Source organism: Cryptotermes secundus, unplaced genomic scaffold (assembly GCF_002891405.2).
Source record: "Cryptotermes secundus unplaced genomic scaffold, Csec_1.0 scaffold308, whole genome shotgun sequence".
NCBI lineage: Eukaryota > Metazoa > Arthropoda > Insecta > Blattodea > Kalotermitidae > Cryptotermes > Cryptotermes secundus.
The window spans coordinates 411,955-424,370 of NW_019721008.1; the positions used below are offsets into that span (position 1 = coordinate 411,955).

General features: G+C 35.1%; 1 protein-coding gene across 4 annotated transcripts in view; it reads right to left on the reverse strand.

Moving 5' to 3' along the window:
- The window catches only part of LOC111874905 (serine-protein kinase ATM), a 127,135-nt gene that overhangs the window by 54,411 nt on the left and 60,308 nt on the right, over positions 1–12,416 (reverse strand). For all 4 annotated transcript variants that reach the window (XM_033755664.1, XM_023870773.2, XM_033755659.1 and 1 more), the window contains 3 exons: positions 8,890–9,014; positions 2,929–3,393; positions 1,603–2,271 (listed from right to left, as the gene is read on the reverse strand). In XM_033755664.1, the coding sequence (XP_033611555.1) occupies positions 1,603–2,271; positions 2,929–3,393; positions 8,890–9,014 (1,259 nt within the window). The remainder of the gene's footprint in view (positions 1–1,602; positions 2,272–2,928; positions 3,394–8,889; positions 9,015–12,416) is intronic.

Here is a 12,416-nt window from a genome sequence, read left to right on the forward strand (position 1 = left end):
GAATGCTAAAGAATATACTTAGAATTATGTTGGGACACAGATGGAGGGATTCATGCAGAAACTTATTTAGAGAATTATAAATCTTGCCTCTGGCATCTCAGTACATACTATCTCTTATGCTCTCTGTGATAGAAAACAGAAAGAAATTCATAGTAAATTCAGAGATTCATAAAATAAATACCAGACAGCAAAATAATCTCCATCAACCTCTTGTAAATTTGAGTAAATATCAAAAGGGAGTTTATTGTTTAGGAACAAAGGTCCATAATAATCTACCAAAACATATTAAGGATATATCGAGTGACACTAAGAGTTTTGAAGTACAATTAAAACAGATTTTACATTTACATTCTTTTTATTCATTACAGGAATATTTGTTATAAATTTTTCAAGATGCGAGTAGCTGTCTTGCTTTACAATTAAAAGAAGACAAGATTTGTAGTCTGTGTTCTAGCTTTTAGTTACTTATTTTTGATATACACAATCTTTATATCACTGTATACTAGTCTTTATTTCAATTTATTATACTATTAATGTATGTTATACAAGACTCATTAATGACATTGTGTTTTAACTATTGAATTTTTAATTAATAGACTTCTATAAAACTGTACAAATTGCATACGGTTTGCCATTGCTCTTACTACCAAAATTAACTTATTTTATTATATTGTATACATTTATCACTATTGTGTTACAAATGTGTATGTTATTGGATGACAACTCTAATTCTTAGTTGTGTCTGTAACTAGAACGATCCCCACATACGCATAAGAATGTACACTTGACAGGATTTATGGAAGGTAAATAAATGAAATGAAATGAAGTACAAGGCTACATAATAATTAAAAGACAACCATATGTGGCCTCAATATAAATTTCGCCAGTTCCTTTTTTATGTCTTAAATTAGGCAACACTTCATTGACCTTCCATGTGTCATAATATTTCAATATTGGGCTTTCTTTTTGCATGTGTACAAAGGGAAAAAAATTGGCACCAGTGTGCTTTAGGTGCAATGATAGCTAGAAAGACTTGTGCTCATCAACTATTTACCCATACACGCATGCAACAAGTGAGACTTCAGCATATGCAACAAAGAGGGGAAGGGAGGAGAAAAACTACTATCACCATCCCACCATACACACCAGAACACTGACAGTAATGTTTTAACTAGTTTTTATACAGTAGGTGATAAGTAGAGACAGATTTTTATAGAACACTTCAGTGAGAATTAACTTCTACCAGTGCTTTCCATTTGTTATTGTTCAATTTATTTTTGTCTGTCAGTGCAACTAAAAGCCACCTACTACCATTCTTGCCAAAATACACGGACCTGAATTCAGATATTAATTGCAACTTTTATAACCACCTCAGTGAATCCCATGGCAATAGTATAGAACATAATTAACTATATATAATCACCACTTCATCTGTCTTCAACATGCATACAAAACTCAATCCCAATTCACTTATTTTAAAATTTCAATATTGGAATGACAAAAACACTGAAGGAACATATGTTTTTCTAAATGCCTTATATAATGATGCAAAGAGGCATAAGTGGAGTTAATACAATTAATAAATACGTTAACTAACAATACCTGAGTTCTCAGATGTTTCAGACCTTCAGCTCTGCAGCCAAGATTCTTATTTCCAGCATTCAGGAAATGCCTAATACTCTCCTCAAGGGTATCAAACCTCTTCTTTTGTACTATTCTGGCATATACCTCACGCATTTCTTCAAATATGGAACTCTCTGGGAATGGGTCCAACATCTCAATGGCCGAAGACAAGTGCTCACTGTTCTCAAGAATAAGAAACCTGAGCAGTGCTCGACTCTCTGCACCCAAATTATCATTCAACTTGGCAAGGGGCACAAGAATACTCACAATCACTATAAGGAATGTTTGTACAACTGAGGCACACATTGGGAAGCATTTACTGCAAAAAAGTCTGTAGAAGTGACATGATGCAACAGCCAATGGAATTTCGTCCTTTTGGTAACTTTGTTTTGTTAGATAAATAAGAGTATGTGAAACATCTCTAATAACAAATGTGGCCATGTCACCTAGCCCATCCCCATTGACACCCAGTTCTTCAACCAGGATATGGGCAAATGTAGCATAATGATGGAGACAGTTCAGTTTATCTTCAAGTGTTGGTGCTTGGTGAATATCTATAGCAAGGCACAGGAGCACCTTCTGTATGTGATCTGAACTTTCTTTACACAAGTATGCAACAAGAGAGAGCTCTGGTTTTGGAGAATTCTCCTGTGAAGAAAGAAAATAAATACATTCCGTTACAATTCTTTAAGGCTTTCAAGTAATAAAATATAGCTAGGTTATGAGGTAGGGGATAATTACCTGACCAGCTATTTCAATCTACTCTGAAAAAAGCTGATGTCAGTCTTATCATTTCAAGAAATTTCAAACCCACAGAAAAATTAATACAAAGTTATCTACACAATTAAAAATCAATGTAACCTACAGTTCTTCTTATTGCTCAAATAATTAGCTTATTAACTAACAAATGACTTCTCACTATAAAAAAAAACAGCATGTTATGTAATCTTAAAAAATATATCACAATTTATACTCTTCATCAAATACTATTAGGGAGGCAGACATAAGGAATATGTACAAAATGTTGAGCGAAAAACATAAACAGAGAAGACAACTTGGAAACTTATATATAAGTGGAAGAAAATTTTGGAAAAATACTGTATGGAAGTGCAGACTGGATTCAATTAATCCAGGGTATTCTCCAATGGTGTACTTTTGTGAACTTGCTAATGAACCTTCAGATTCCATAAAAGCAGGAAATTTCTGCACTGGCTAAGTAACTATCAACATTTCAATAGAAAGCCTGTGTTCCTGGGATTACTTGGTTACATAAACACATGGGACCATGAAAACAGTTCAGCTTACCTGCAGATATAGAAGGCTTTTTTTAATTGTGCAAATATTGAAGTAAGGTGGATCTGGATCATATGAGGACTCTCTGGCAACTCCACAGAGCTCACCAAAGTGTTGTGGGTCAAAAAGCAGTCTCATTATACTGACAATAACCATATCCAGTTGACAGTTTAGGAGGTAAGTTATTGTGTCTTTGGAAAGAATCTGTTCTAACTTGGAATGTAGACGATTGGCAACTTGCATTTCCCTGTCTACCAGACCATCAGATAAATCAGCAGCAAAACATGGCACCAGACCAGCAATAATACGAGGATAACATGTCTTCATTAAGTCAGCCATTGTCTTGCCAACTTTAACAGATATGAGCTCCAAAGATTCATTCTCTTCCCTTTGCAGCAAAATGGGAACAATCATCTCTTCATATTTGGTGAAAAATTCAGTATCTGACTCGCAATTCAAAAGTACCAATGGGAAATCCTGTTAACAGAAATAGTAATAAATAGCACACACAACAAAAGCATTTGTGGAAATTTACTCTCAGTCCTTTTAAATTCACCACATTTCTGAAATGTACTGCATCTAAGTAATCTGCTTTGAATGAGTGAATTCAGATTATGTAACTTCTGTACACCTTAGAAACTGATATTACAATGGAATGGAAAACTGTCATAAAAGCAGTAAGCAGCCTCTAAACTTGTTCACTTAAGTTAATAAAAACTAAATGAAACAGAATTATGTGAAAAGGTCATTATGTCTGAAAGAAATAATGCTTTAATATTTGCTGAAAACAGTTATTACTTAACTACTGTCATCACAAAACTAAAAGCAATAAAGTGAGTAATCTTACCAGGAAGTCCTAAATCATGAAGAGTTAACAGAAATACATTAAATTGGTGCAGTTTGGTGAGAATCCTTCTATCACTTACTTCATATCATGAAAATCAAACAACAGTTCTTAATGCAAGTAAAATTCACTGGAGACTGTTATACAGAAAATTAAAACTACTGAATTTTCTTCCGTAAAATAAGTGTACTATCAACCTGCAATGGCAATCCAGTTGCACATATCTAAGCTTTTAAATTTCATATTATTTAATAATCTAATCTTATATTATTACTTGAAAGTAGGAATGGTATAGTCAAGATTATTCTCAATGCACCATTCCATCTGTTTGCATACTAGCTTCCCTAAGTCCTCAGTGGGCACAAAAGCAATTTTAACAAGTTAAGCGGGTATGATGTCTGTACATGTCACACATTTCCAATTACACTGTTACAGATTTGACAGCAAACCAGATTTGTACATTGTGCTTGTTAGGTCTTCTAGTTACTTCAGAGTGTGACAGGAAGTAGCTGATTGCTTGATAGCTGTCCTGGGTTTGAGTTTCTGCAATCAAACATAATGGCAGGTCCTAGCAACAAGCTAGCTTATCCCTAAACTTGAGGAAAACTAAAGTGTTAAAATTTGAAACAATCAATCGTGACAATATGCGTGTACATTTAAAGTTTAACGATGAATTATTAAAAGGGGAAACTCATATTAAATTTTTGGGCATTGAAATTGATAAGTTCTTGAATTGGAAGACACAAGTTGTATCATTGTTACCCAGATTGGGAAAGGCATGTTATGCAATACGAATTATGAAAACATATAGTAATGTTACAGCACTTAAAATGATATATCAAGCATACTTTCATTCGCTCACGAGATATGGAATAGTTTTTTGGGGTAATTCATCAGAGGCCAAGAAGAAATGTCTCCTACAAAAGAAGACTATTAGAATAATAATGGGGATGAAACATAGAGAGTCATGTAGGCCAGCATGTATAAAGTTAAATATATTAACACTGGTGTCTCAATATATTTTATCTCTGATGACTTTTATGATAAATAACTTGGAATATTTTACTTTTAATTATTCAGTTTATGAGAGACTGACAAGACATGAAAGAAATTTACATGTCTCGCAATGAGGCAGAAAGGGGTCCACTGCATGAGTATAAAAATATTTAACAATCTGCCCGGATATTTATCTAACTTAGTACATGATAAAAACAGTTTATAAAAGGACTAAGAGATGTCCTAATACATAATCTGTCATATACTGTTGATGAATTTTTGCTCTTCTGTTGGGATCAACAGCTAAGGAATAGAAGGGGAGTGCATGCTGACTGATGGATGTCCCACGGTAGGCATCAATATAGACATTAAGTGTAAGTGTAAGTTAAGGAAGGAGAATTATTATGTATTGCTAATTATCTTGTTGGTATAATTGTATGCGTAACATTGTATCTACTCGTATTTAATTGAGGTATTCAGTTTAGATTTTAAGTATGGTTGAATTGATGTCTCAGCGATTTTATCTGTGATTGTCTTGTGACTGTTGTTTGACAAGTTTTATATTCAGTGCTGGTTGCACACTTATGAATACTCTGAAACGCTGATGTATGTATGTATGTGTGTGTGTGTGTGTGGTGAGGTGTTATAAGAACTGTTTGAAGGGAATTAATATAGTGATATTTCTGAGAGAAAATATAGTAGTGATAGTGAAATAAATGTGAAAATTTTGTCATATGGTGAATAAAGTGACAGCTCTGACGAAGAAGAAAATGTCAGTGACAACAGTAGCATGCACAATGGCATATGGGCAAATTCAGTGCTGAGTGACCACATTTTCCAGTTACTGGCAAGCCTGGCATAACTGTTGAAAGACCCCAGGAATTTCCAGGATTATTTTGAGTTGTTTTGTACATCAGAAATTATGGAAGTAATAACCAGAGAAAGAATTTGGTAGGTTCAAAAATTTTTAGAAAACACACTTAATCTAAAACTAAGATCTAGGACCCATCACTGGAAGGAAACAAAGAGAAGTTCAATAATGATATTGCCAGAATTCTTTCAGTTACAAGGACTTCACCAGAAACTGGATAACAAAGAGCTATTTTCCTGGAAGAAAATCTTGAAACACCCATATTTTTGGATCCGTTCGGTAGGTTTGTGATGATGGTACATTAGTAAAAATATTATGTTTTTGGACATTATCCATCGTCTTGTCTTTATCTAAAAACTGTCCTGTTTATTTTTCAAAAAACGTTTCGGAGACTGGATGGAAGAGGGAGACAGAATCAGTTCAAAATCTGTAGAAGATAATGATTTTGCAGTTGATATTTGGAAGAACAAATAGCTTTTGTTGCACAGTTCATTCATCCACAGTAGGCTTGAATTTGTGAAGGGAGTACAAATTCAGCACACATGGCAGTAAGGCACAACTGTTATCAATGAGCCAGACAGAGCTGTAGTAGGTCACAGTGAAATGTCACAATAATCAAACATGTGAGCATGTGTTTAGGCTGGAGGTAGTTTTGTCAGTTAGCTTCTGTGACCATGTTTAATTTCTAAACACCAGATGCCAGTCAGGACTGCATATAGAGAATATGCATGAGTCAGACATACCTTTGTGATCACATGCTGGGAACTGACATACTTTCTGAGAATAAAGCCAAAGGTACAGAATTCTACTAAAAGATATATATATATAAACTTTAATGTAACTGCTATATAAATGAAAATATAGGTATATGCACCATGATAATTGGTCTTTCAGCGATTTCTTGTTTCATATTTTTATAATGATATATGGTTGAGACACTGAATTTTAAAAAGTGAGCAACAATTATAAAATGAAATGCCACAGTAACAAATTTAAATGTCCCACTGCGGGAGAAATCAGAACACAGAATATATACACCTTGCTGGTTAACAACATGCTGATGGCTGACTTTTCTATGATGGTCACTACATGTTTACATTCCCTACAGAACGGACAATACTTGGTAAGATGAGGCACCGACTATATAATTAACATTTATATTACTACATCTACATCACGAGCCTCCAATAACAGTTTTTTATATACATACAAAATATAGAATACTCCAATTTGTCCATAGGAACACAACAAAATCACAAAAACCAACGACTGACTCGATGATGTAAAGCATCAATCGAAGAATTTTATTCGTAAGATTTGAGGCTTTCACAGTGGTGACTATGAAGAAAGCAGTCTTCTGGGATTTGGCACATATACACGGTGCCAAATCCAGAAGACTGCTTTCTTCAATTTTATTCGTGTTTTATACTATAACGTGGTATTTTTATATATCTAATTTATTGTATTTTAATATATTAATATTACTGTATCCAATTTTATTAATACTGCAGTTCAGTGGTGCATAGATGTTAGCCATGTATTTGCCTGATGATGGCTATTAATAGACAAAACATGTAGCAGAGCCAAAACTAGGCACTGACATTGATATAGTTGTGTTGTGACGGTTTTAATAAAAAAGATGGTCACTATCTCTGCTTATTTCACACAGTCATTTTAATGTAATTAACATTAAAAAATAAAGTTGTCTGTGCCAAAACATGATACCATATGGGACAGAAATTTGAGGTAAGACTCCACGCATTCTTAGCCTAAGCACTTAATGACAGTTAGTTGTCACCTGCACACTCCAATCCCTATTACTGAGGTAAAACTCCATGCATTCTTAGCCTAAGCACTTAATGACAGTTAGTTGTCACCTGCACACTCCAATCCCTATTACTGAGGTAAAACTCCATGCATTCTTAGCCTAAGCACTTAATGACAGTTAGTTGTCACCTGCACACTCCAATCCCTATTACTGAGGTAAAACTCCATGCATTCTTAGCCTAAGCACTTAATGACAGTTAGTTGTCACCTGCATACTCCAATCCCTATTCGCCAGAGATGTATGGTAGTTCTGCAGAAAAATTCCTGCCCCTGCTGGAATTAAAACCTTAGCCACAAGCCCATAGCCAAACACTTCAATGACTGCATGATCCTAACTCAGTATACAGCGGAACCTCGCTTAACGAACACCTCTCATAACGAGTAATTCGCAAAACGAGCAAAACAAATTGTAAAAAAAAGACTCACTTAACAAGCGACATTTCGCATAACGACTGACGAGAGGGGAAGTCCCGGATTGTGCACTTGCTACATCAGTCTGTGTTTAGCACTCGTTCCGCTAGCATCTTAGTGTCGCTTGTGATCGCACATTTTTCCAAACTTGTGTTCAGACATATTATTTGTGATTTTTTTGTGCAAAGTTTAATAACTCTTGCAAAAATGTCCCCGAAAAAAAAGCTGCAAAAAGACAGCCATAAGAGAATAAAAATAACCGTAGAAATGAAACGTAAAATCACTGAAAAGCAAGAACGAGGTGTGAGCGTGGCTGATCTAGCACGCACATACAATCGGTCTACATCAACGATTTGCACTATCCTCAAAAACAAGGACAAGATTAAAGAGATTGATGCTTCAAAGGGAGTGACAAGAATATCTACGCAATGGTTACGTATTCTAGGAGATGTTGAAGGTTGCTCCTTTCTAGTAAAAAAGAATTAGATATGTATCATAAATAATAAACTAATTGTTTCCATTTTTTTTTTGTTTTCTGCAAATCGAATTCGCATTCCAGGTTGGTTCATTCTGCATAGAAGAAAAGATGAAGATGATTCACGCTCCTTAACAATGCATACATAAAATATTTTGAGTATTTTTTCTGGCATGGAATGCACTATCGTATTTGACATTAATTTATACGGGAAAAATTGTTTCACTTAACGAGTGTTTCGCATTACAAGTAAGATTCTGGAACGAATTATGCTCGTTAAGCGAGGTTCCACTGTATAAGGAAAACTCTGCCAAACACTATGACTTATAAGCACTTCCCAATTAAAGTATAATGCAATGTAGTGTTAGGCACTACATAGTGATTATGCCAATTACAGAGTAAACCTTGTTAGTTTGCTATCAGGTAATCTACACTATCATTTAATTCAAAGATACTATACTGTATGTCTTAAAATGTGGATCATCAGAATAAGTTCATAACCCAGCATTTGAAATGCATAAAAAACTGAAAATATATGCAACCTGGTACCTGAAGTGCATACTGTTGTTGTATCCAATGTACTAACATGTAACTTAGGTTACTCTCCATTAATTTTATTACATCAGGTAACTTCAAGCTTTTCCCCACAAGCACAAGTACCTTGTGAACCAACTCTGGAAAAAATGAAAAGTTCAGATACACAAATTACTTCACATAAATGAATTATGTACAGAATTACTACTCTCTCTCTCATCCTGTGGTATGACCTATTATACAGAGTGTCCCAGGAGGAATGGACCAAACTTCGGGAGGGTGTTCCTTATGTTAAAGTATGCCGATATAACCCAAAACACCTATGTCCAAAGTTGAACGGTTTCAGAGATAATGGCCCAAGAAAACTGTGGTCTTCTGGCAGGTCCACGCACTGTACCTCTCAGCTGAGAGGCCTTATCTGTGTTTGTCCTTGAGTGCAGTGATACACCCTAGCCGTGCTTATGTAGTTGGCTTTATCAGAACGCGCAGTCAGCACGTTACGTCAGCGCTTGCCATTCATGTGTCATGTATAGTGCTTGGAAACCCTAAGGACAATTATGACATGGCGAGCGAGTATTTTGTACTTCAATTTTATGGCTTCATGTCACTCACAAGTTAGTTTGATGTTACGTACATTATTAACATTACAGAATCCACATATTCCTGCCAGTTTTAATATATATTTTGTAATCAACAAGTGTACAACGCCGGTCAAAGTTTGACACTTCTCTGGCCATTATCTCCGTAACCGTTCAACTTTGGACATAGGTGTTTTGGGTTATATCGGCATACTTTAATATAAGGAACACCCTCCCGAAGTTTGGTCCATTCCTCCTGGGACACCCTGTATATTATATGAGGGAGAGTCAGTATATAGGTCACAAATGGGAGTAAAACCGCTGTAATGGATGTAATAGGTTTTCCATGTGTATCGCTAGGTAGCAGCACAGTTCAGCTTCATGACAGTCTAGGTAGCAGATGTGCATATTCAGAGGTTGGTTTCAGTAGTAAACATAAAAGAGAACTTTTCATAGCATGTAGGGACAGTAATAATCTAGATCTCTTAAACTACTATAAAAAATATTGTAAAATTTTATCTGCTGTCATCAAGGAAGCAGAAAAACTTAATTATGCAGACAAAATTAGCTAATCCCTGAACAAGAATAAAACCATCTGGGATATAGTTAAATTAGAAACTAATAAAACAAGAAATACTGATAAGACTATTACTTTAAATATTGAAGGGACTCTGGTCAATAACCACCAAGTGATAGCAAATGAGTTTAATAAATATTTTTCATCTATAGCTAAAAATATTAATAAACATGACAAACTTAGCTTTCATAACCCAGATAATGTTACTCTTCCTCATTACTTATCACAGTCTTTTAAGACTCCGTTTCCAAACATCAAACTAAAATTTGCATCGTCTAAAGAAGTTGAAAATATAATAAAATCTTTTAAACCCAAAAATTCCTCTGGGTATGATGGAATATCTACTAAGATACTAAAAGTAAGCTCTTCTTTTATTAGCTCACCTTTAACTTATATTTGTAATAAATCGATATCTTTAGGAATTTTTCCAGATTGTATGAAATATGCAGTAGTTAAACCTTTGTTTAAGAAAGGTGATAGATCTTGTATTTCCAACTACAGACCCATATCTATGTTAAGTTCCTTCTCTAAATTTTTTAAAAAATTATGTATAATCGACTTCAGGTGCACTTGTGTAATCACAGTATTTTAGCAGAAGACCAGTTTGGGTTTAGAGCAGATTCATCAACAAACAAAGCCATATATAAGTTAGTTAATGAAACCCTGCAAGCTTTAAATAGTAAATCTCTAGTAGGTGGTATTTTTTTTTGATCTTGAAAAAGCATTTGATTGTTTAAACCATGATATATTGATCTCTAAATTACAATTTTATGGTGTTAGTGGCAAAGCTAAGTTATGGTTTGAATCATATCTTAATAACAGATATCAGAGAACTCAGGTTTCTAATGAGGAATCAAATCTAACAAATCTTTCTACATGGGAAAAGATAACTGATGGTGTTCCCCTGGGATCAGTTCTGGGCCCTTTGTTGTTCCTTATTTATATTAATGATTTGGCCAAAATTGTAGATGGTAATGCTATACATATTTTGTTTGCTGATGATACAAGCATATTAGTCAAAGGTTCTAGATTAGGGGACTTTCGAAATAAGATGTCTAACACCTTCACTTGTGTAAATAAATGGTTCAAGACAAATTTACTTTCAATAAATGTTAACAAAACTCAATGTATTCATTTTAAAACTAAAAATAAATCCACAATTGATGTAAATATTGTTTATAACAATCAACCAGTAACAGCTGTGTCTAATATTAGGACCCTTTGCATAAATATAAATGATTCATTGAACTGGAGAGGTCATACTGAATGTATTATCCCAAACCTGAGTTCAGTATGTTATACAGAGTGGGGGGCAGAAACTTCCTTTTTTTTTTTGAAGGAAAATAAAAGAAAAATTATTGCTGATAAACAAAATTTATGTTTAGCTAATGAAAGAACATACTTTAAAGTTTTAAATCATGTAGTTTTAAACAAAATATCTTGAAGGTGGTGGCCACCATTCTCTGTGCACTGATGCAACCGTTTTCTGAAGTTCCCCTCTGCACGTTCCAACATGTGCACTGGAATTTGGGCTACTTCCTGCCGAATAACATTCTTCAGCTGAAGCAGGTTTGTGGGGTGATGTTTAAAAACCTCTGCCTTGAGGTATCCCCATAAAAAAAAATCACAGGGCATTAGATCAGGTGAGTGTGCTGCCCACAGGATGTCACCTCGAAGCGAGATGAGCTGTCCGGGGAACTTTGCCCTCACAACTGTCAACGAAGCTCAGGCTGTGTGGGCTGTGGCACCATCCTGTTGGTACCAGACATTTCCTATATGCATTTCTTCAAGAGCTGGTTCGAAAAAGATCTCAAAATTGGCTGTCGAACTGCCTCCACATTTTCTGGCATCATAACGGCCCATTGTCATCCAGATGATTTTTTCACCACACTCCCTGTTGTCCTAAAGTTCTCTACCTACAAAACAATCGACTTCCGGTCTGGAACCGGACCTCTGGGCTTAATTCCGAAGTGAGTACGGAACGCATGCTGCACCACCACGTAGGAATGGTTGTTCAAAGAATAGGCTTCGACAGCAAACGCACACTGCTTACTCGTCCACCTCATGTTTCCTACTGAGGGGTATTAGACAGAAACTTCCGCGACTGCTGCATTCGCCAAGCCTATCCCCACTTTTCTGCAACCTCCCCTCCCTTCACAATGAGTCTTCACAAAAAGGAAGTTTCTGCGCCCCACCCTGTATTATGAGGAGTATTAAGTCATATATGTCTTTCAATGTTCTAAAAATTATTTATTATTCATATTTTAATTCGATCATAAGCTATGGCTTAATGTTCTGGGGAAATTTGCCCCACAGTTTTAAAATATTTAGAATGCAAAAAAGAATAATAAGAATTATGATGGGCTGTAGGAGCAGGGCTTCATGCA